This window comes from Corapipo altera, unplaced genomic scaffold (assembly GCF_003945725.1).
Source record: "Corapipo altera isolate COAL_440 unplaced genomic scaffold, ASM394572v1 0, whole genome shotgun sequence".
In the NCBI taxonomy this organism is placed as follows: Eukaryota; Metazoa; Chordata; class Aves; order Passeriformes; family Pipridae; genus Corapipo; species Corapipo altera.
In genome coordinates this window covers 32,195,830-32,221,028 of record NW_020884872.1, presented here as the reverse complement: position 1 = coordinate 32,221,028, position 25,199 = coordinate 32,195,830, and the positions used below count along the sequence as shown (strand labels likewise).

Sequence of the window (25,199 nt, the reverse complement as noted above, 5' to 3'; positions counted from 1 at the left end):
TTTTGCAATCAAATGTTGAATGCATTTTTTATTTAAACATTAAGATTTAAATACAAAAGCTTCTGGAACAATTAAAGGATGCCAAGGAGGAAAGAGCTGAAAACTCAGACTGCATTTTCTCATTCATCGTGAAAGCAAAACACATTGTCAGCAGCAAGGCTTTTTATAGAAAAGTTTCAGATGGACAGTACAAAGACCTTTCTGCCAATATTGTCACTGAAACACCTTGCTGTCGTGAAGTACATCTTTTTTTCTGATTACACCCCTTAGTGTTGGCTGACTGGTTTTTGCTGTGGGAAATAAGTAATAATTACTGCAGCATAATCTCTGCTAATATAACACAATCTTCTTCTGGGGAAAATGTCCAAACATCATTTTCTTTACCCTGATAAAAATGTCTACTGCTGTTTCTTAAAAGTTTTATTTGCACAAGTATGTTCCTAATCTATGTTAATTTCATGCAATATAACTCTTAATTTTTGGAATAAATACTGAGAATCGTTAGACAAAATTTCTTGGAATGCAAAATCCAAACAAACTTTTTCATTTAAGTGCAAGATTCCACCACTTTATTTACACAAGTAGCATCCTGCTCCCTATGTTATTTCAGTGCAAGCTAGAGTCTCAAGCAGTGAAAATCTGCATAGTCCCATTAGAATTTATGGCATTGTTTTTAACTTCCAATGAAAATTGGGCTGAGCAGTTTTATCTGTGGAGCAATGCACTGCCTGTAAAGGTGCTCAAACATAGCCCTACACTTAATAATTTGGCACATTTACAACTGGCGTTACTCAGTAACTTATCAGATGACAACAGTAGAGCTCTTCTGTAAAATATAGGTTAAGCTTATATTTGAATGACTGTACATCTGAAGTATAAAAACCACGATATGTAGTACACTTGAACAGTTAAAAAATATAACTTATTTTATTTGTAAACTATCAATGCAAGATACTCAGCAGCAAAGAAGCCATGTTCAATGTCTTCTGATCTTTTATAAAGATCAATTGCTGTAAGTAATATAATCGTCTCCAAAACATCTGAGGTTACATGTAGAAACAATCAAGGCAATATTATTTGTACATATTATTAAACATGCAAAAAACTTCCTGAAGAATATTGCCCAAATGTGTAGAAAGTCATCTGGATCTCAAATTTTCCTTGGTAGCATCTGCTTTGTAAGTATGGCTCACATGTGGCGTCAGAGTACTTCAGTTTATTTTGGAGAATTGGCACCTTTAATTACAGGCTCCCTATTCAAATATGTAGCCCAGTAAACTAAGTTAAAAGTTCCAAACAGCACTGGAAAAATTATCCGTGACATTTTGTCAATCTTACTGATGCTGTTGTAAGTCTTTTTGCTTTCAGCAGGCTTTTCTTCTGCAGACTTCACTGGAGCAGAAGTAGTGTTTGAGATGACAGATGGGGCTGAGTCCTTTGGCATGTTTGGTGCAGGGGTCATCTTCCCAGTTGTGTAAGTATTAGTTGATTTATTTCCCAACAAGTTGCGCTCTTTTTTCTGCAGTGTAAAGAAGAAATATTTTAGACCACATGAACAGAAAGTGGAAATATGTTCTCAAGATATTAACCGAAAAAGCTAAGCACCATAATCAATCATGCTAATAAGAGCCTGTTGGCTATTCTGACTTTGACTACCAAACAGATGGTTTTGCCTTGATTTTGTAGCCCTTTAGTCAGGTGAAACTTTCCCTGACATCAGAGTAAGCTGAGACTGACTGGCTGGACCTGCATCCCACCTGGCACGTGCATTAGCAGCTCCTTTTTTCAGGGCGATGCAGTCCTGCACCTGCAGAGGTTGCTGCCCCATGGGCAGCTGACAAGACGTGAATCTCACTTCCCTGGCTGCAGCAAAGAGTGTGGGGAAGGGCTCACTGCCTTTGCCAGCTTGTCTCTTTGTATGGCTCTTCTGGGATGCCTGTGGGTACAAGCTCTCTCTAGGAGATGATTTACTAAGAGTCAGTCCTATTCCAAAGGTTTCATTTCAGCATGAAATTCAACGGTTTGTCTTTTCACAGAACAGCTCTTTTGTCCCTTTTTTGGTGGGGATACTGTGGTGGAGCCCCAGCTCATGGAGATCAATTGAGCTTTGCCATTTATTTAGGAGAGCACAGAGGGAGGGCTCTGCAGAGATATATTTCATATTATAAATCTGCTATTATCAGAAGTCTGGTCGCTGAAATCCCATGCCACATGGACTCAGTGCCCAATATCCTTCTGTAAAAAGTCCTCTTCATATAGATGATAGAGATTAGTAGTCTATCTCCATGAAGAGAAGGTGTCATATTTCCTTGCAAATTTTCCTCTATAGGGAGGTGAAAGTATGTCATGAGGTAGTTTAACTTTTTCATGAAGAACCTGAAAACTGACTGTTCAGTTATTTGAACTATGTTGAGTACCTGCTTTTTATTTTAGGTATTTAAAAAATCTGAGTTAAGCACCTTGATTTTTGCAGCTTCCTGGGCTTTTTTGCCATCCCATGCCCAGCTCCTCTTGGTGAAATAATTGACTGTTGCAAATTCAATCAATGCAGAAAATACAAAGGCATAGCAAACAGCTATAAACCAGTCCATTGCAGTAGCGTAGGCCACTTTTGGCAAAGAGTTACGGGCACTGATACTTAAGGTGGTCATGGTGAGGACTGTTGTTACTCCTGCAAAGAAGGAAAAAATAAAAGAGGCAGAGATCAGTTTCCTAAGCTCTATGGGATCACTGATGAGCTATGAGCAGGTCCCAATGGAAGATACCTAAGAAGCCCACAAGAAGTCAATCGCTGTGGTCTGAAGAAGTTAAAAAAAAATGAGAGCCTCTACCCTTAAATATTTAATCCTGTGGGCTTCTGGTTACCTCTAGCTATAGTGTATTTAAATAAGTATTTTTAGGGTAACACAAGCCCAGTGTTTTTAACAGTCAGAATAAAGTGAGATTACTTAGTTTGTTTTCTTACACAGAGATTGCAGGAATGAAATTGTTGACTGTTATTGGTTTCCCTGACCATAGCTCCTCCTTTCCAATAGGCCAGTAATTGACAAAGATGCCACTACTTTCATCTGTGGGAAGATTTCCCCAAGAGTACAAAATTCAACTCTCAGTCACACCTTTGTAAATCTAGAATGGGTACCCTAGGTCAGGAAAGGGATGCTGTTACCTGTATTCTCCCCATACAGCTTGCTGAACTGATGTTTGATGAAAGCTGCCAACTGATTTCAGTAGGTTTGTATAAAAAAATTACTTCTTTAAGGACAGGTGAACAAAGTTTTATGTAATAAACTGTTCCTACTCCCCTCATTTTTCATCTAGTGAAAATTTTCTATTTCATCAACCTTCACTTAAGAGAGTGCTTATTTTCTGCAATCTTCTAGTGATAAAACAAGTAAATTAATGACACTGCAAAGGTTTTCTCCATAACAATTTCTTTAGTAAATATACATTTTCTAAATGCAAATTCGTATTAATTTGTTTGATGGCAATAGAGATAATTGTCACTAATTAACCTCTGCATGGTTTTCCCAGATAAACATCCTACAACAGAGATAAAATGTCTTGAAGTGAAATCTGTTTCAAATGCTTAGCTAGAGTATATACTAAATATGATAATCTGTATGTCTTTTTGTTCTAAACCATCCAGTATTTTACCCAAGTGGAAAAAACCCAGCACAAATCACACCAATCTGATTCTTCCGTCTTCTGTCCTTAACTTTCATGTAATTGATTCTTGACCAATTTCTGCCATAACTTTCTGGAAAAAATCCCTGACAGTGTTTTTAAATGTATTTTGAGTTTGAACTGGAAGAGAATGAGGAAACATCTGCAACATCTCAAGCAGAAATAAACATTAGTGAACTGTGGTTTTGTTACAGCAAATCACTTCCACAAGCTATACCAATCCTATCTGTGTTCTAGGAGAGAGGGGGATACTCACCAAAGACAGTCCTAGCAGGGACAGATTCTCTGTTTAGCCAAAACGACACTTGTGATAAGATCACAGTCATAATGCAAGGAAGGTATGTTTGGATGACAAAATAACCAATTTTTCTTTTCAGATGAAAATGGGCTGTCATAATAGTATATTCACCTAGAAGGAGAAAAATGTGCATGTGGGTAAAACAAAGAAAGTTTACCAATCAGGGACTTAAGGAGGCCAGCTACAACCCCCCGTTTAAGGATACCACTCAGCCATTCTTAATTGCATGAAAAATGTCTGGATTTCTGCACTATGGAAAACCAAGACTTGAGACAGAGGTGCTGCTAAATCCTCATAGTCTTCATATTCACTCCCCAGAAGCAGAAGACAATGACTGACTGCTTCTACTACGCTGAAAAGCTGCAGTCCTCCTATGCACCTAGAATGCTGTGGTGTCCACAGGCTTAAAAAATCTGGCTTGCTGGCACTGCCTCAGCCCTGCCTGTTTTTGACCCATTCTGACAAACTCTCATACCGTAGTAACAACTAAGGCTCTCTACTCTTAGAAACCTGATTTAGCAGCAGGACTTAACCTCATTAGGGCAACTGTTACTGCCAAGCCATCAGTTTTCAAGAATAAAAATGTGTCTGGACACCTTCTGCACCACACTTTAGGCATTGCCTGTCCCAGTATCTGCTGCAAAAATTGCCACTTTGCATATGAATTCTGGGATGTCTTACTGATCTGAGTACCCAAACCCTTCAGATTGCTCCTCCAGGACAAAAAAAAAAAAAAAAAAGAAAAAGTCCCTCTAGTGCATACAGTTTTCCTAGAATCTGGTACACTTTAGCCCCTGGAAAAATAATCTGTTTCTGGATAGACATTGTGTCATGTCTTGTTCATCTGTACAATGAATACTGTACTGCCTGAATGGAGAGTTCACTGAAAGGTGCCACAGCAGTGCTAAATTCCATGTCTTTTTTATATGCCAAATTCACAGCATTGCCTTAATTTGTCTTTTATCAGCTCCTCTGAATTTCAGTTAAAGCCTAAAAAATGCACTCCAAAATCAACAGACCAGCTGTCACCTTCCCTAATGTTTCAGAAAAAAATCAAAACTTAACCTGCTCTTTCAGACTGTTCCTGGAAAACCATACAGTTGTTACTGAAGGCTATTGCTGATGGTTACTGTCCCCAGTTCTTTCAGACAGTTCCTGGAAAACCACATCATTTTTCAGGCTATTCATGATGGTAACTGCTCCCCAAAGCCCTAAAGTATGCCCTAAAGCAGCTAAAAGCATGCTACTATTTGCCTAGGAAAAATAAGAGTAAAAACAAAATGTAAGACTAAAAAACAACACAACCCTTCAAGCCCTAACAGTTGTCCACTCACACTGATATAAAATTAATTTAAAAGCATGCATCATTCAGTTGGGTACTGATTAATCATAGTAATAGCTGTTCTGAAATATATATTGTCCTCCAAGAACAAAACAAATATATTCATAATCTCTGTTGCAAGACTTGACTGTTAGTCTCTATAGACCAGCCACAAAAGGAAAATATACAACAGACTGATTCTGTCTTGAGTGAATAGCCTGAGTTGAGCTGTGGCCAGCATTGCTAAGTAATTAGATCTGTCAGATTATTTCTAAGTGACAATATGGCTAATTAGCAGAGAACAGGTTTACAGTGAAAGGGTTTTTGCAGGTATAGCTGCACTGATATGTTATGCTTCAGGAGCTCTGCTATTCTGGATCCATTTTACAGACCTTGTTCATGCTGAGGATTTTAGACAGAAAGATGGAAAAAACACAGAAATACCTTAACTGACATTCTGTCTCAATCTTTATGTCTTTCTCTGGAGTTTGATTTTTTGGTGAAATGGTTCCCTGAAGAGTGATATGGAGAAGGACAAGGAATGCTGTGAAACTGGGGAGAAAACCCCTGTGAAGCATCACCTAACTCCCTTCCATTCAGTGTAATTTTGAACCAGGGATGCTGAACATGCAATGGTCTCAGGAGGAACCCCACTTGCTCTTTATTTAGGAGTATCTAGTTTGTGGATTACCCCTAAAATATGACAAGAGTCAGCAGGGTCTATGTGCCTGTAATCTGTTTCTCAGTTGCTACTGCACTGAGATGTGTTTGAGTCACAGTTTGCCTGCTTGCAACAGAGTGACGATATGTATTATCGATTTTGACAGTATGCTTTCAGAGCTGGAATAATAATAAAAAAAATCTACACAGTTTAGCAGCAGTACAGGACCCCTTTTTTTCCTTTTTAAAATGCAGAAAACAAATGCCTACATGTTGATGCCTCTCCACAGCTGATTTTTACCTTATCGTTTTCTTTAACCTATCAAAGCCCTCATCTCCACTGAAATGATAGCACTTTGATTTTGCACTTGCTCTTCTTCCAGCTAATATCTTCTCTGATTTCCCATGCTATCCTTTTCAAAAATGCCTATAGTGGGAATACTTCCCCCAGCAGATTTGAAGCTTAAGAAAACCCCACAGCTTGGTTTTTAATGCCCTGGGACCACTGCTTAAAGTAAAGCTAAAAGCTGTCTGAGTTGGCCTTTGTTCATTTAGAACAAGATACTGGCTCTGTTGGAGCAGCAGAGCTCCCTTTTACTTCTGTAAGGCCACTGTTTATCCTTAGACCATAAGCTTTCTTGAGCAAGAGCTAATTTTTGTTATAGGTTTATGTAGCACTTAAAAGAGAATCCTTTTCCTGATGGGGTCCACTCAACATTGCAGAAAACAAACTATTGTTATTAAACTATAACAAATCTAGTACTAATGAAAAGCCCTAGAGCAGGAATGACTGCATTTCTTCACAGAGCTATGCTACACTGCTGCTGGTCTTAAGGGGTTTTTTGTGCTTTAAAAGCTGCTACAGTATTTTTTTAGTATCTAGTTGAGGGAGTTCTGAAGATTGTGCTTACAAATTTTCCAGGATCTTACATGCATTCTTCCACTGCCATTATGCTGAGATTCAATCAAGTACTTTAATGAGGCTGGACAAGACCCCAGTCTTTTTTGTTTATTGGATATATCTCAGGTCTATTAATGGCTGTTCTAGCAGGATCCTGAAATTAGGTCTGTGACACCACCTCCCTGACTACACTGACATCCAGAACATTTTGGCCCATGAAAAATCCATGTGTCCTTTTATAGTGATGCAGGAAAATGATTGATCTCCAGAAAAAATCAGATTTATTTGGGGCAAAGTGAAGAGTTGAACGATTCTTTTATTATTTAGGCTTTGGATATTACAGAGCTCAGGTTCCAGCTGGCAGAATATAAAAGAAGTGGGTTTATCTTTTGTTTTGTAATACTGCAGATCCTGAGTTATCTATGAGAGATTCTGAGTATGGGAACACGATTAGGCAACCATTAGTGGAAAGCAGCAAGATTCACTTGGACTCAAATCTCATATCTGATTGTTTTCAGCACTTGTATCACCACGATATAACAGATGTTGGGTCTGTTGGAAGCAGTGTGAGTAGTCAAATATCTTCTCTTTTGGTGGAATGACATTTGGGGACGTTAGCACAAAAAAAAAAAAAAAACACAAACCAAAAACCCAACAACAAAACCACCCCATAAAATACAACAAACAGCCAAAAAAATCAAACAGGTGGCACATGTCAGAGCTGTTTTCTGTGGCATGGCTAAAATGTTCCAAATTTCAAGACTGGCTGATGAATTAGGAATGCCACGATATGTTTTTCTGAGAAGCTAGCCAAACTTAGCAGCTTGCCTACAAAATCAGTAGAATCCCAAGGGACTGGTGCAGGTCCGGCATTTCCATTTAAAAAAAAGTCTACTAGAAAGAAGAGCATAAATGACCCATGACATCCACAAACATTTTGTCTATGCAACGGCAAGAGCTCTGTAGTTTGACTTGTGTGTCATAAAAGCCACAAATGATCCAAGCATTTGGATTTATGCAACAGCTTTTTGGTTTTTCTTTTCCACATTCAACAATTCAATAGAAGGAAGAAATGCTTTCAACGGCCATTCGTAAGTAATGCTGATTACTGGCCTCCCACGAGCTTGATGAAGTCCAGAAAATCCATCGCTGACTGATGCTTTCCCTGTGCAAAATCGGATTTTTGTATTTTGCTAATCCCCGGTTACAATCTGTGTCCTGCTCTTTGTGATCCACCCTGCAATCAGAATCCAGCCAGCCCAGATGTAACCCAGGACATTAATATAAAATCTTGACGTTGGAAACCAAGCATTTATTAGCATAAATCTTAAATACATGAGGGAGGTGTTTACTGTGCAGAAACTTTGGGATATGTTTGTTTCCTTGGGCTGAGGAGTACAAGGAGCTTTCACAGGCAAAGCGGCAAACTGGAAGTGGCCTGGAGCTGACACACTGGAGCACTCACTGCCTGGGCTGGATGGTTTTCTTGCTCTGAGGAGCAGGACGAGCTTGTAGGAGATGCTCCAGTACATCCTTTGGATCTTTTTCTTGGCAACAATGAAGGCGAGAGGGGAGCTGCCATTCATTGCAGAAAACAACGCGGCTATGATGGTGAACTGGTAAGGAAAAAAGTGTCTTTACTCTTTCATGGGAGATAGCATACTCATTCTTTTCCTGCAGAAGTGACCACTCTCTCTACATGCTTCTCTTGACTTTAGGTATCTTTGCTTTAGCAGCAGCTTTGTGTCTCCTGCAATGTGCAAGGGAGGGGATGAAGGTCTATAGGATGGAGATGGCAGTTGTGTTTAGTGGCTGCCCATGGCAAGCCTTCCCTTACTTTGTGTCCTGTTTGAAGCATAAGCGACAAGCTCAGATGCTCCCTCTTTTTTTGCCAGATGGAGCACAAAGATTTATGCATCTTCATGTTTTGGTCCAGCTAACTTTGTGTGCAAGTGTATGTGTACCTGTTTTCACAACTCCTACATTTCCTGCAGATACTAACAGGTTCTTAATTCAATCTATACTTTGTCCTCTACAACTCTGCCCATCATTTTTCACCAGGCATACAATTTATCAGCAGCAGACTCTGTTGGGCTTTTCCTGCAGGAATTGCTCCCAGCCATGTTGTCACAGGCTGCTCCTTTCCCCAACCTTCCCTTCATAGCAGGCTATTTCATTCCCTCTCTTCCCTGCCCCGATGGATGCCACTAACGCTCTCCAGTTGAGTGCATTGTGTAACCTGGTTAAGCTCCCGTCCTGCTGAGCGCACGTGATCTCTGTCCCGGCCTCGACCCCCTCGGGAGTGACCCCCCCTCCCCCGGCACCAATGTGCACACCCAGGGCTGCCCTTGCGTGGGAGCCTTAAGAAGCAGGGGGGCATGGCTCACGTGGATGCCCGGCTTGGGATTAAAGCTTCTTTGCTTCCCTAATGCTGCCACATCTGGCACCTCCACTTGCAGCCTCGGAGGGAATGGGGATCCTCGGGGTTTGCACCTCCTCTCCAGCCACGTGGTCCCCTGGACACGCTGCAGAGCCACGCCAAGCCACAGCCCCCACTTGACCCTCTATTCCCTTCCTCCCTCCTCCTCCCCTCCCCCCCGCGGTCTCATCAGGCAATCATTTTAAAGCGATGATTGAAACGGATCAAATGCGTGGGTGGTGTTTGCCTCCCAGGGTGGTTCCTCCCCCGAGAAAACAAGCCAGCAATAGCACCGGCAGCCTCAGCAAAGGCGATCGCCAAGAAGCTGCATGCAGCTTCTCCGGCACTCCTGTAAATAGCAGGGCTTGGATGCATCTTTAGCAACAGACTTGCAATGTACCTAAGAGCCAGCACATAATCCTCTCAGTGTTTGTGTCTCTGCTAAGTGGCCATGAACCTGCACAGGATCTCCCTAAGGCTCCACATCCCACGCATACTTCTCTAGCCTTGTTGCAAAATAACCAGAGCCTGTGGATCTCCCCTCCCACTCCATCTATTAGCAGCCATGGGATGGAAATATTCTCCATACCTGTACTGGTACTGATGTTTTCAGTTCCTACAGTTTGTCCCATCAGGTGGTACTGGTTAAGTCGTGAGCCATCTTCGGCCACCACCACAGACGTTGTGGTGCTGTTAGTCCACACATAGATCACTTCAGAATTGGGGTAAGCATCTGCCAAAAAGGAGGAAAAAAGATGGTGATGAGTAAAAACCACTGTGTAATATTTTAGTGGATCCTTAAACGGTATCATCAGGGAGAGAGAATAATGGAGGAGTGAGAGTGAATGGAGAAAAACAAATAAAGATGATATAATCATGGTCCCATATGCCCAGCTCAAAAAATATTAGGTAGAAGCCTTCTAATATAAGAGGTGTGTGGGATGGTTTGTGAACGGCTGGAACAGTGGAGGTATAAATATAATCTATCACAACCACTCAATTTGGGAAAGAGCAGCTCAGACCTATACGCACCTAGCTGGTGGCTTCCAAACCCCAGCAAGCTGCAAAAAGCATTTTGCTGAAGCTCCCCCTCAAAAAGACTCAGGCACCTTGAGTGCCTGGAAAACAGGGACCCTGTGTGTCTTTTCACATCTCCAGTATAAAATTCTAAATGCATTCCAAGGGTGCAAGTGCAGGGTCTGGTGTATATGCGCTGATTTTGGAATACATACCTGTGGGTGAGGGGGTAGGTCTTGCATGATGGCTGTAGATAAAGGGAGCTGGAATATGTCTGCCTGTGCCTGTGATGCTGAAGAGCAGACACAGGATACAGGGGTGAGAATGCATGAAGGACAGCAAGAATGGGGGGGCAGGAGGGGGTCTGTGCATACCAGAGCAAATGGGTGGTGGTGTAGAAACACCTGCACACCTGGAGATTTGAATGTGATTTCTCTCATGTACATTTAGAAGTCCTAGGAAATAAAGGTGGTGGCAGTACTGCCAACTCATTCCTTCCTCTATAATGCTGCCGTAACTTTTCATGTCCTAACACCTACAGTGATTAGAGTACTATAAGGAAATCTCAGTTTCCTTTTAGAAAGACAGTCAAGCTGCTTTTAGTTTTTAAGCCTTCTCTGCTGATTGTCTCAAAAAATCCAAGAGCTGACTATACATTTAAATGTATTTTATTTACTACAAATAGCTCTCACACTTTTTAGAACAGCTCTATCATTGAAAGTTTGCAAGTCACATTCCTGCAAGCTAAAATCTCTGGAAAGCAGGAAAGGCTTACTCTCCTAATATGAGGTGAAAAGCAGGTAGGCTTGGAAGTGGTCTGAAGTCAAATACTAATATCTCACCTTCTGCACTCTTTAATGTGGAAGTGCAGAATGTTTCTTTCTGGAAAAACTGGTATCCTAGCTCAGGAGACAATACATGGTGGCTTTCCAGATAAGGACAGGAGGTTAGCTTGAAGGATCATGTGTACTGGCTCCATCAGACAGTGTGTTTTGTTTGCTAGAGCTAGTAAGCTGTCTTGGAAAGCTGCAGCTCCATGGAGGACTTAAAAAATTTACAGACAGTGGGTCAGCGTGAGCTTCTGAGGCACTGCAAGGGGAAGAAATATGCTAATGTGATCCCTGGATCCATACAACAAGGAATGTCAAGCAGAAAACTGCAAGTGATCCTGGTTCAGGCTAAGAGCACATGTGTGTAGGACAATGAGCTTCACATCACTCAAATGCTGGACCAGGCAGCAGGGAAGAAAGCAGAACCTTTTTACACTGTTATTAATGTTACTGTGCCATATCTGGGAGACAGAACACTAGGCTAGATACACCTTTGGTCTAACTGTTTATGGCTATTCATCCACACCTCAGAAAATGAGGACAGAGAGAGGGAGAGAATTCAAAAGAGGGTTACAAATATCTCCAGGGACTGGAAAATAAGTCATGATTTGAAACTTAAGCAGCTCAACTTATTCAGTTCACTGACAAGAAGTTGAGATGTGGCTCAAGCTCTGAGTATAGATACTTGCATACAGAAATCTAAAACCAGGACAAATCTCTTGTACTATAACAAAAGGTGTCTGAAAAATTGTTCCAGGCAGATTCAGATGAAGAAAGGGCACAATTTCCTAACTAGGTGGGGGGTGGGTAATTACACTGTGGATAAGCTGAGGAAAAAAAATATGGACTACTGTCACTAGGAAGATAATGGTGAGTTGAAATCTTTTTTTGTCACATATCTGACAGTTGCTGTGTTCAGGGCTGGAGCTGGTCCAGGGTTTGGAAGTTGAGGATCTACAAGTCCTTCATCCCTTGTTAGCCATGCAGGACTGCCCACATGCCTTCCTTATGCTCGCATTTGTAGCTCTGCAGTAAAATTACTGTAATTACATGTCATGATCTGCTATGAAAGGCTAAGAAGGAATGGCTTCCCTATTTCAAAATATTTGCATCACAAAAATTTCAGTTTCCCTTTAGAGCTGAGATGCTTTATCTCAGAGATGATTACAAGCTCACAACATGCTGTAAATAATTTCAAAGCCAGATCTGGAGAAGGCAAGTCGGAGGAGTTGGGTCCGTTTAAAAATGTAATGCAGAAAGGCCTCCTTTTTTAAATGCGTGTCTGGTATATGTTGTTCACGTGCTGATATTTCCAGTGAGTGTGGGATTTATTTAGGCAAATTTGGGATTGTTAGAGAATTTGATTTTTAGCCATGTTACTTTCTATGCAAAAACCTCCAGCACTGAATTTGTTTTTTCTGGGGTGATCCAGAAGTATTCCACCTCAGCAGTTCCCTGTTTCTGCAATGATCACAGCCACTGGGATAATTGGATTTGTCCTGGGAGGGTCCTCCCAGCAGTGCCTCTGCTTTAAATTGCAGGGTTTACTGATTATTGAAATGCATGAACCAGTACAGGGTTGGAGGCTCCTAGTCTGGAAAAGCTCAGCAATTCCTCTTGTAAAAAAAAAATCTGCAATTCAAACAGAGGCCAGAAGGTGCCAAAACTCCATTCAGATCTCACAGATAGGCTCAAGCAATACTTCATGAGGCTGTTTTCTTTCAAAACTATGCCAGGGAAGGGAGGTTACCCATCCCAGGCCAGCTGGTGTGAAGAGATAGCACTCAGGCAGGCAAGAGCACAAGATGAGGCCAGTCCCTGCCTGGGAGGAAGGCTCTAGCCTGTAGCTTCTTTCTCACACAAAAATAACTATTGCAAGACAGAGAGTTTCACCACTGCTTGGCCAGGAGTAGAGTATCTATGGGAGAAGGGAGAATAGCCCAGCTGGAAGAGATTCTTGTGCAAGGGCATATAGAGGGCTTTAAGACACAAGAGGATAACAGATGTGTTCCTGCAGAGCCCAACCTAAACCAATGCAACCCGCAGTGATTTTACCTCCTCAAGAGAAGTCTGTCACATTAGGAATAGCATGAATTTACCCCATTCTAGAGACATTCTATTGTGATGGATCACATATATGGCATGATCCTCATCTATCTTCCATGCAAATGTTTTAAGAAGCTCTAATATCAGATTTTTGACTTAGTGCCTCCTTTTCTTACTATAGGCCATGTTCTGACAGGAAAAAGCTATCCCATGTACCTTGGTGTGGCAGCTGCACCACAGACTATATATTTTCTGGTCATCTAGATAAGGGAGATAACCTGCTTTTAGCAGGTATTTGTCTTCCTACTGCAAACCTTCTGCCATATCTTCCCAGAAGCCTCAAACTCCAGTTATCCCAAACTCGACAACCAGAAGCTCCAGCTCTGCTGCTGATTACCCCTGCAGTATAATTAGGCCCAGTCATATTGAAAGATGAAAGTGTTGGTGTAGTCTAGAATAATGTTAATTTCCTATTGGGGTAGAACAGATGCTAATGGAGAGATGGTATTATTCACTGTCTATCAAATTGTGTAAAAACCCCCTTCCACTTAAACAAAGCTTCCAGTAGGTTGCCTACTAGCCATGCTTGCTGAAGGACTAAAGAACTTCAGCTTGTGCTGTCTAGAATTATAGGAAAGGTTTACTCATGATAAGGAAATATGGCCCTCATCTCCTCTACCTGACACACAGGGTGAGGACATCTCCCAGAGGGTGATAGAAAAATGTAGTAGTGGCTCTGGGACAGCAAGCTGAGACAATAATGCTGGTAGTGTTGTAAAAGCAAGCTCAAATTCAAAGCCACTGAACATCCAAGTGAGACTGCTTGGTGTTTATTCTACTTTAGGCAAGTGGGCATCTTCTGGATTAATGAATCTGAATAATTAATTTTGTGTTTATAATCATTTTGCTGGCTTGGCAAAGAAAGGAGGAAGCCTTGTTAAACTATCCTTTCTCTTCTAAGCTCACTCTTTCAAAAAGAAGAGAAAAAAGGGTAGCAGTTGAGATGAACAGCTAAAATTACAGAGAAGTATAATGTTATTAAATGTGAGAAAATGACAACAGACATTTATTTCTAGTGGACAGTTGATAAATTGCTACAGGCTTATCACCTACCAGGATGATGAAAGAAGTAATTTCTTCTCATATCTATTTATTGATGAGCAGATTTATTTTTCTGCATTCTAGCATCCAACACACACAGCACAATATAAAAATGGTAAAGAGGTCCCTTGCTCCTCTCCCACACTCTTCCTGCTCCTGTATGTCTGGCAAGGAAAGCATGACATGCTCTTTCTTATGCCAGTGGGCATATGAACAGTGGACAGAGGAGTGACCACAGCCAAAGAGAAGATATACATTAAGAAAAAGTCTAGCAAAGTAGAGCAGTTAGTTGGTAAGACCTGGAGAATCCCTGCCATTGGCCTCGGCATTGAGGAGTGACCTGTTTTCATTTGCAAATCAAACAGTGTGAGCAGTGTAGCATCTTCCATTCAAAAAGCAACCCACAAGCAGGGAGTTTTCTCCTGCCACTGCGCCCAGCACAGGGCAGTGGTGGCACCTGTGGCTACTGACAGACACCTTCCTTCTCATCTTTCTTTCTTCCATATTTGGAATAAATTCCAGGAGAAAAAAAAAAGGGGGGGGGGGGAAGGGGGGGAAGAGTGTTTCTTTGCACCTTACGTCAAATAAACCTAAATGTAGATGGATGAATTCAAACTTCGAGTCTGTGGGATGTATTTCTAGGACTGATTTTTTTAAGCTATAATCCAGAAAAAAAAATCACCACTGATATCTGCCAATAGGTTTTCATATCTGCATTACAGGGCATAAAAAATTTAGGAACAAAGAATCCCTCTCCAAAGCATCCCCTAAACCCACAGAAGCCATAAAGCAGTGTCTGCATAATTAAGTTATGACAACCTGGACAGCATGGGATCTGTGTGTATGGGTGCCCACCTGGCACACTTGAGCTTTGTTCCACAATTAAACAGACCATTTATCCACAAGCCATGGCTGAAAATTTTCTTTCAGAATTATGCTAGTTGGAGGCTGAATTAACTTAGAGACATACTGTAGAAAGATGACTTTTGACTTGTTTTCTATTTTATTCGTTACAATTGTGCAGTTACATTCCAAGCCTTTATCATCATGACATTTAGTACATGCCACAAGGATCATCGGACTGCCTAATCTTGGAAGTACTGCTAATCCCCGTCAAAGTCTGTTGATTGGGAAAGATGTGCATAAATTGTCAGCTTTTTTAGAAACTCTAATTGCAATCTGAATACACATACAAATATCTATCTTATCTAACCATTAATGTATTTGACTGACTTAGAGGCTGTTATATAACTCAACAGTGATCCAGATTTACAGCCTTTCAAAGACTCCTGCAGGCAGTAAAACAGCACTGCTACTAAGCCATCATGTACCAGCTTGAATGCTAAGAGTCAGGCTGGGTTTCTTGTGGTTTTTGCACAAATACTTTGTAGCCCATTACAAAGCATCTGTCAACAGGCCAGATTTGAGCTCTGTAATTGGAATTTCCCATTAAATTGAGTTTATAAGAATGAATCAATGTACAAATGAGATCACTCTATTGGGACAACAAGTGGAAAACAGATCTAGTAAAAATGTAATTTTAAATATAAAAATAATAAGACGTGGTACTAAATATGCATGATCTAGATGTAGGGGGAAATAGCTTTTTATAACAGCAAGTTTTTAATGTAAAATAGCAATTTAAACACTAGGATAAATGTATTCACATATTAAATAATTAAGAGCCTAAAATAAAGACTGTTTGATGAATTCTGCTGTTCTTAAGAGAATTTTAGGGTTGTAGAAATTATTTTAGGGACCTGAAATCATCAGAATTAAGACTGATAATTTAAACTGGCATGAGTTTACAGCATATGGAATAAACAGCATGCATTATGTGTAATGTGTACAAATACACGTTGACTACAAATCCACATAACAAAGAGTCATAGAATGGTTGGGGCTGGCAGGTATATCTGGAAATCATCCTGTCCAACACCCTGCTCAGACAGGGACACCAAAGACAGGTTTTCCAGAACCATGTCCAGTCTGGTTTCGAATATCTCCATGATATTCAAATCTTTCTAGCCAATCTGTTCCAGTGTTTGATCACCCTCACAGTAAAAGCATGTTTCCTTCTGTTCAGATGGAATTTAATCTTTTTTAACTTATGCCCCCTGCCCCTTATTCTGCCAGTGGGCACCACTGAGCAGAGCCCAGCTCTTCATCCCTACCCTCCCAACCCCCACCTTCCATATTTATACAGATGGATGAGGACCCTCTGAGCCTTCCCTTCTCCAGGATGAACAGTCACAGGTCTCTTGGTCTCTCCTCATAGTAGAGATGCTCTGGTCCTTAAGTGATTGTTGTGGCCCTGCACTGGACTCTCTCCACAGTCTGTATTTTTCTTCCACTGGGAAGCTCAGAATGGGACACAGTGTTCCAGATGTGAGTAGAAGTTAAATGGTCAGAATGAAACTTTTTTTGAACGACTCAATATCATCTAGATCCAACAGCAGAGGACATCCAAGGAGGAAATTATTCATGAACTTGGAACAATTCTTGTATGAAAACTGATGACAAAAGACTATAGGACACCACTGGCTGTGAAATGGGCAGTTGGAAGTTCAGTCATACTAAAATTATAATTTCTGTCCTTCCTGAATTTAAAATAAAAATAAAACTTGGTAACAAAAGTAGTATTTTATATGTTTTCCTGACACAGAGTTTTATTTGATCTTTTTGTCACATTCGCAGGGAATAGAATAGGATGTTCTGAAAAATGTGCCAGACAGGTCTCGAGAGACTTCACTACTAAGCAACACTAATGTACTCTGCTGATCATTGCTAAGAAATAAAGCCCTAAGTTAGATCAAAATGATTCTGTTTCGGAATGTAATTTATAAGTCACCTCAGGAAAACGTGGGAATATAAATATGATAGAAGTGTCTGTGGCTTGGAAATTAAATGGAAGCACAGACTGTACCCACAAGGTGGTGAAACATACAGAACTGAAGATGTCTGTGAAATTCACTGAGACCCATAGTTTTGCAAAATCCATTTTCTTAAGCTTTTCAAAGCAAGAAACAGGTGGAAGGTCCTGCACAATTTTAGAAGTTCTAGTTCATGAGAGAAAAGTCTAAATATGACCCGACTTTAAGGTAAAAATATAAAGCCAAGGGGAAAAAAACCCAAATCCTTATAATTTTTGACTGAAAGCTACTTCGGGATTTTGGAGGTGTGATTCATAATCAGCACAGGCAAGTTTGCTGACTGCTTTAATACAATAAATTGACTATTGGTACACTAAATCACAGTCATACTGATGATGCATGTAACACAAATACTAATGAACAGTTGTCCTGATAATTCAGTCAGACGTAGCCCCTTCACAGGACGCTATTCCATCATTTAAGAAGAGAACTGAGCTAAGAGCTGTGCAGAGTAATACAGAATGTTTTCTAAGGATGATTGTGAAGACAGTGTGGCAGTTTGAGGGATGCCTCTTAACGAGGTGCCCATATTTGCCACCATGCAGGCAGTACCACTGGTGAGAGCATCCTGCTTGCCCCTAGGGCAATGGGGGAGCAATCAGAGGGGTGCATCTATTTCCCAAGCACTGCGATCACTGGGAGTGACTGCTTGCTGTGAAATCTGATATATAGACATTAAAAACCAGGCATGGCACACCAAATAGAGAGGTGTGTCCCAGGATAGCAGGGCTTCACTCAGAAAAGAAAAAAAAAAAAAAAAACAGCAAAGAAAATGTTTTTCCGTAGGGCAGCCTGGAGCATAACAAACAGCAAACAGACACGTAGGTGTAGACAACTAAATTCTGCCACCTGCCATTGCGGGATGCCTGTCATGAGCTGACAGAAAGGGGTGACTAAACGGGGGGCTGTTACACATTCAGTGCTCCAAGGTACCAGCAGCACCAGGTCATCTTCCCAAAATCCTTGCTGTCATCTGAGAGCTGACGTTAGGGGGCAGGTTATAGCTTCCTTCTTTTGTCTCGTCCAGTTTCTTCGTCTCACTGCAGTCGGTATTTACAATACAACTTCTTGCTTTATTTTCAAGTTTAGTGGTAGCTGTCTCAATCTAGAACTAGCCTGAGAATTGATTTTACATCACCATTTAATGGTGACTACACAACTGCTTTTCATATGGAATGTGTCAAACTATCCACTGTAAGAGGACTAGAGCAACAAAACAGTAGGATATGCTGGGATGATATTTAAAATATCCTGGGATGTTTCTGACCAGGCCAGGAATATGGTAATTCCAAGTCAGTTGGCCAGTTTGAGTGCTGTACTAACATTTAATGAACTTCGAATTTACAATCAGAATATTAGGCAGTTATATTAAATGCTTCATTAGGAAAAACGGCATGGTCATGAGAAAGATGTAAAGAAATTTAATTTACTTTTTGCAAGGCAAACAAAAGTATCCTCCAAAGTATGGCTGACACCATTACTCACTTTGCATAGTACCTTTACTCTCTGAGCAATCTTGATTGCAGTGGTCCACTCAGTTTGCAAGCTGCCACTTAGTATCAGCAAAGCTAATTTGACCAGCTCTTCAGGAGTGTCACTGGAGCTTCTTTTGCGAAATGTGGAAAAATTTTAGAAAATGCTATATTTGATGTTGTTGTGGAAGGTACCTTCACAAACATAGTATTTTTGGCCACACTTAGCAGCACGGAATGAAATTGTGACCTCACCGCAATCTACAGACATTCTTCCCACCCACTCGAGTGGCATCAGGAACTCAAACATCATAGTTAGTGTTATCTACTGAGCTTACCATTCAAAGCACCCTCACTTATAAATCAGTATGGCCTGAAAACAGCTGAGACTGATTGGAACTATTGGCAGAGCTGAATATATATACTTTTGTTTCTGAACCCAGTCCCTTAATGAAGACATTTACAAATCTCAGAAGTACTGCTACATTAATAACACTGTGAGAATGTGTAATCAATAGGTATGTAGAGGTAGCAAGCTGAAATATTATTATTCAGACACTTTAATACTGCTTCTAGATTGCAATCACAAGAACTTATTCCCTACGCCAAAGGTGCAGTCATCTAAAACTCAGAAGATGGATTATAGACTCCTGCCACGGAACGCAGTGCAGGCCTGTATTTTAGAGAAGGGGATAAAATCTCCCGAGGCCATCAGTTCAAACTGCCCAACCTCAGTGACGGATACAAGGAGCCTCTCTGAGGTGAGCTATTGCTGACCAGAGGCACTGCCATTTTGCCTGCTTTATGCTACAATACTCAGGCACACACCCCCTCTTTGGGAACTGTCCTCTCCCAGTCATGGAGACCCAGATCCAAAGGTGCTCACGATCTCATCTTCTCTGTGCACAAATAAAACATCTCCTTATTTACAGCCATCAGCTGTAAATCTCCTCCTAAAATAGGAGGAGATTAACCTGAGCCTAAAAATATCTACCTCTCTCCCCTAAGAGGGTGAGAGCAATCAGCTCAGCTGTATATATTTACTTTACGGAAATATAAATTTAGGAGGGAGGAATCCCAGCTTTGCTGACAGATTTATCTCTGGGATGTTTTCAGCAAAATGGTTAGCTGCTAGCAGAGACTGGCCGTGAGGACTCTTTCAGTGGAGAAGGAGAAAAAAAAGAGAAGGCTTATCAGGCTTTCCCTCTTCCCACTCCTCCTTCTGTCCTGTTTCTTCATGGGGGACAACATGAAACAACTATTTCCTTTGAAGAAACTTGCTGGGCCGGGACTGCAGCAGTGCTAGATGACAACCTGGACTAACTTGGCTCTCTGTGTAGGAGAGGAGGCTAATGTGCAATTCAGGGGAAGGACTTGCTGGCCCACCAGAGACTGAGGTGTCATAAAGGACCTGCCAGACTAGAAACTGAAATCCAAGTTTGAGCAGTGTCTTGGAGCTTTTTTCCTCCCCCAAAACCCCAGGCAAGTAATTTTGTCATTAATGTACTGCAGTAGCACTAGGAGACTCTAATTGAACCTAGGGACCCATAACGACAGAGGCAATAAAAGCAAGTAATGAACCGTTCTATCTTAGCTCAGAAGAGACGGTAATTGCTCTTTGCCTCCTTTATCCCCACCTACAAAATGCAGGCAGCAGAGACCTTCCAACCTCATACTGGCATCATGAGAATGATTCCAGAAACATTTACGAAACGCTTACAAGCCATGAAAACAGCCACCTTAGAAAATATGAGACATTAAAAACCTCACTTGTACAGCAGTGAGGTTTGTAAATATGACAGCCACTTGTCATATTTACAAATAATATCCCATTTGCCAGTGGTATAAACCCATGATCCATGGCTGGCAACCATAAGCCCTGGTGCTGCCTTTTGGGGCATTGTGAGCCCAGCAATGCCTTTGCAGGTTTGCACTCAAGGGCCATCTGAAAGCTTAAGCACACTAAGCACAGAGTCTCAGCATGTTATTTTCTACTACTGACAACTCAAATTCAATCACTTCTGTCCTGTAACCAGGAAGTTGCGCAGACTTTAAATTCAGGCTGAAACCTCCAGTGTGGGAAATGCATGCCGATGTTTGTTCCATCAGCAAAGCACCCTGGATCTCCACGCCGCTCCACCACAGTCCTGTCTAGACCTCTTTCACGAGACAAAACCCCCACTGCTGAAAACTCCACACCAACTCTTCCCCCTGCCTGAACTGCTCTTTCCTTGCACTCAAAAACGCCACCAGTTGACCTTTTCTACCCCCAAAAGCTTGATGTATGTGGGCCATCTTGTGATGAGGAGCCTGCTCCCAGGGCAGGCAGCACGTAGGCTTCCAGTGGTGGCTGCTCAAGGGGCTCTCTGCAGCTGCTACAAAAGCTGCCACTGGCACCCCCAGGAAGGTCCTTAACGATACAAAAATGGGCTTCATTAGGGACAATGCTGCCTGTGCAGGGGCTGGTAGGGAGCCAAGCCCTCGGCTGCTGCAGGTCGACAGAGTTTGCAGCCTGGGCTTAGTGCTGGCTGCAAGATAGATGTGGAAGACAACAGCTTTTTCGGACCACATGGCAAATGCCCTGTGCAAGCAATTGTTCTTTCTGAGTCCCTTTTTCCACTATGAACCTAAGCGGGAAAAACTCACTGACTTCTAAGAAACGGGTGAGCAGTGTAGGAGGTGACTGACCCAGAGCTGGGCACTATTCCGCAGGTAAGCCATCACTCAGCCAGGGGAGTGGGCTACAGTGAATGCTGCTGTTTTAATGTATTTTTTTAAATTAGCTGGAAAACAGTAACCATGTACACATGACAAAGTCTTTGGAAAGTTAAATAGCTACAGTAACTGCAAATGCTTGAAGAGTATACTAGCACGGTTTCTCATGCCTTTTCTGGAAAGTCCTGAATGCGTGTCACTGTACACTGTAATGGGCAAAGAAAAACTGACTATGTGAACATTTTAAAGAGCTTTTAAAAAGGGCCCTTTTCCCTTTTGTCATACTAAAAAGTATCCTTTCTATGGGAAACCTACCAGACAAATGAGATTTTACAGTCATACTCATTTGCAAGTTCTGACGCAGACTGGAGTCCCACAACAACAACTGCTGCAGAAACCCACACCACACAGTTCAGGTCCAGAACCCTATGTTTTAATTTCGAAGTAGATTCCTGTTAAGAAAGCTTCTTAGATGTCTGGAATACTTGAATATTTTCTTTTAAGCACCACTCTTGATGAATATCCTGTTCTTTGGGAGTTCTGGGCTGCGTTGCTCCACCCTGACTGTGGGACTCAATACAAGGATGGAACTATTGGCAGCACTGACTGCCCAAAATGCTGGACTACAAGAGTCTATCTTGCTATACATGTATATCTGAAATGACTTCAGGCTATGTTGCAACACCTGTAAAAAGGCTTAAGTATCTACTGTTATAACCCACTGCACTCAATGCAGAAGAAACCTTTATAAGTTTGGCTTATAAAAGATGCTTGCAGAAATGGTAGAGTTGTCCCCATAGTGAAGATTCCTACTGACTGTCTCATTAAGTTCCTTTAAAAAATGGGACTTCCAGCAGAAATAGTGAAAATAGTCCCTAGGAGAGATACAAAAGCTCACCACCAATATAATATAACACCTAACTAATCTACAGCAGTGACTGTTTCTTCTGAACAAAGTATGGTTTTGTATTTCTGAGGTAGCAATGCAGAGAAAAATAGACATCTAAGTTACACCAACTAGGGTACCATACACTTATCTGCTTCTGAGCTACCAGTGCAGAAAAATAGGAACTTCTAAAATATGATTCATCTCATCCTTAGGCTGGTATCAAAAATAGTTCTAATGAATCTAACTGCAGAAGTGCTGACTTCCTTTCAGTGGCCATAAAGGGATTCTAGACAACTAACTGGGGCATATTTGTCTATCTGAAATTGTCACAGATCCATCCTGTCCATTCCCTAAGCCTTTGCTGTCAATGCAAGGCTTTTGATGTGAGCCAAATCACTGTGTTTATTCTGCACTATAACATTTAATTTTTTAAACAACACAGTCCCATGACACATGTCACATGTCCATAATTCCAAGGAAACTAGAGGCAAATTACAGCAATACCATTAGGTGGTCTCCACCTCCTCCATTCATTCTAAAGGTTGAATGGAAAACTAGTTCAGGCTAGATGCCTGTGCTTTACTACTTAGCTATTAAAACTACTCACTTAAGTAAAACTACAATGGTGGTTCAAGCTAGTTGTCTAGACTGCCTTTCTGATGGTGCCACAAGCATCTCTTTATTGTTTCTGGAGATCTAGCTTCTAAACAGCTAAAAGTTAGGGGAAAAGTATTCCAACTAAAGTGGTAGTTAGTAGCTGGTGGTAATACGGGGTTAGGAGAGGGAGAAAAATATATCGAGTCTCTTAGAAACATTTATTTTAGTATTCACATAACTTCACCTTATTTTAGTCATGAAATGTCCATTGCAATGGAGGTGTCTAAGAAAGCAGTGATAAACCTTAGGAAAATGTAAAGGAAAATGTTACATGACTGAACAGAACATCGCCAAAACTATCCATTCTATATTAGGAGGCTTTTGCCTTAAATTGCAAAGTCACAACTTAGCCTTGAACTTTGCTGCTCAGTACTTCACAGAGACCCTCCATGATCCTCTCCATATGTCCTTTCTTAAAAAAGACACAACACATCCCAGCAGAGTCAACAAGCTGTGCTGCCTTTCTCTGCTCTCAGCAATAGACTCAGGAGCCTTTTCTGACCATCTGAAGAGATGAGTAACAGAAAAGCTCTGCCTCCACACATGAGACTGCAGTTCCAGCTGTCCCTGGGAACAACCTATGAAAACCTTCCAAAGAGCCATTCCTCCTTTTCAAAGTCTCTTAAAATTAACATTTGTCTTTATTTCTTATTCGTTTAATTGTATTCTTACACAAGACTCTTACACACAGGTTTTGAAAGGCTGGATACATTCTTTATCACATTTTACTAATCGAGAATTAGAGTCCGTTTAGAAGGATTCTGTTTTGAAGTTCTCCCTCTAACCCTTGCAGTTTTCCTGCAGCTCTTGCAGGTGCTAATGGAGGGAAGCATAAAATCAAGAAATGCCCTGTAGGTGCTTTTACCTCGGTGCCTTCTCTGCATTATAAGAAAATATCATGGGGGAAATTTTCCTTAAATACTTTTTTTTTGCAGAAATTTCTCAGCAGCTACAGGTGAATGGACAGTTTGTGAACACTGAGTGCGTTGCAATAAAATCCTGGCATACTGGTGAAGTTACTGTCTACTTATTATTCTGACTTCACCAGACTTCTTAGAGGAAAACAATTTGAGCATGCTTCCTGCTACAGATATAGCTTGTGAACTTTCCTTTATCAAAAGGCATACTGTGACTTAGTTTGAGCTGTTAAAAAGGAAGATGTACATAAACCATGTTAACTGCTTTCTCCAGACACTTTAAATTGTACCTGGTGCTGTTTCCTCATAAACAGTTATCAAGTTCCCTTGTTGATCAACAGTGATCAACCTTTACCATCTTCACGTCTGACTAAAAATTCATCAGGAATAAACACCAGGCCTGTTTTTCCTCTGTTCATGAGCTTGGGGATCTCATTATTTTCAGAATATTCATTTAACTCTCTACTTACTCTAAAAATAATAGGCTTTGGTTTTGGAGGGTGGTTTTTTTTTTTTTTTTTTTTTTGCTGCTGAGTGACTAGTGGGCAGCTGCTTCAGGCACTTGTCCATTCCACAATACAAGATCTCATAACTCTGTGTACTCGGACACTGTGTCTTCAAGAGATACTCGCCATAAATAGACACCACCTTACAGTATTTGACATTGTCAAAGCACCAGTTAATGGTCACCAACAGCAATTAACTAATTCATCTTCAGGGCAACACCGACATAATTAACACATGAGTAAAATGAGATTTAGGAGTTAAGTCAGTTGCCTGGGCAGAGGCCTTCATGGTCTAATGGATTAGACATCTGCTTCTCCAACCAAAGAAGTTGAGTCTAATCCTTTTTCTGACATTGATTTGTTGCATGACCTTACAGAAAGTCAATTAACTTCTCTGTCTCAGCTGCCCTAGAGATAATGATGCTTACCTACCTGGTGACACATGGGCATTTTGAATCTGTACTAAATGATATTCTTAATGTATTCTTAGGGCCCATCAGTGGAAGAGGTGAAACATTAAAACTGTGAAGCTTTAATGTCCTTGCTATTTTATCTAATTCCTCCCCCACACACCAGAAATAGCTTAGGGGTAAGGACAAATTTCTTAGGCTAAGGTGCTCCCTGTACAACTGTGTCTGGCATCAGGGATTTTCATCAGATCCTGTTTGACCAGTAAAGTTATTCAGAATACAGGTCAGCACTAGAATTGCAATGTAAAGTTTAAAATAAAGTTGGCCATGGAAAAAAACAGCATCCTTTCCGTGCTACCATGAGGTAATGAACAGATTGTACTCCTGATTCAAAGGAAGCAGAGCCTGCTGCAGATACCCTAG

The 25,199-nt window shown here is 41.1% G+C and overlaps 1 protein-coding gene across 1 annotated transcript in view; it reads right to left on the bottom strand.

The window, feature by feature from the left end:
- Nucleotides 1-25,199, bottom strand: part of GABRA5 (gamma-aminobutyric acid type A receptor alpha5 subunit) — a 53,737-nt gene continuing 28,538 nt past the window's right edge. Inside the window, exons 7-10 of the mRNA XM_027642602.1 lie at nt 9,873-10,016; nt 3,941-4,093; nt 2,460-2,671; nt 1-1,519 (exon numbers count right to left, since the gene is read on the bottom strand). Coding sequence (XP_027498403.1) covers nt 1,217-1,519; nt 2,460-2,671; nt 3,941-4,093; nt 9,873-10,016 — 812 coding nt within the window. The 3' untranslated portion in view covers nt 1-1,216. The remainder of the gene's footprint in view (nt 1,520-2,459; nt 2,672-3,940; nt 4,094-9,872; nt 10,017-25,199) is intronic.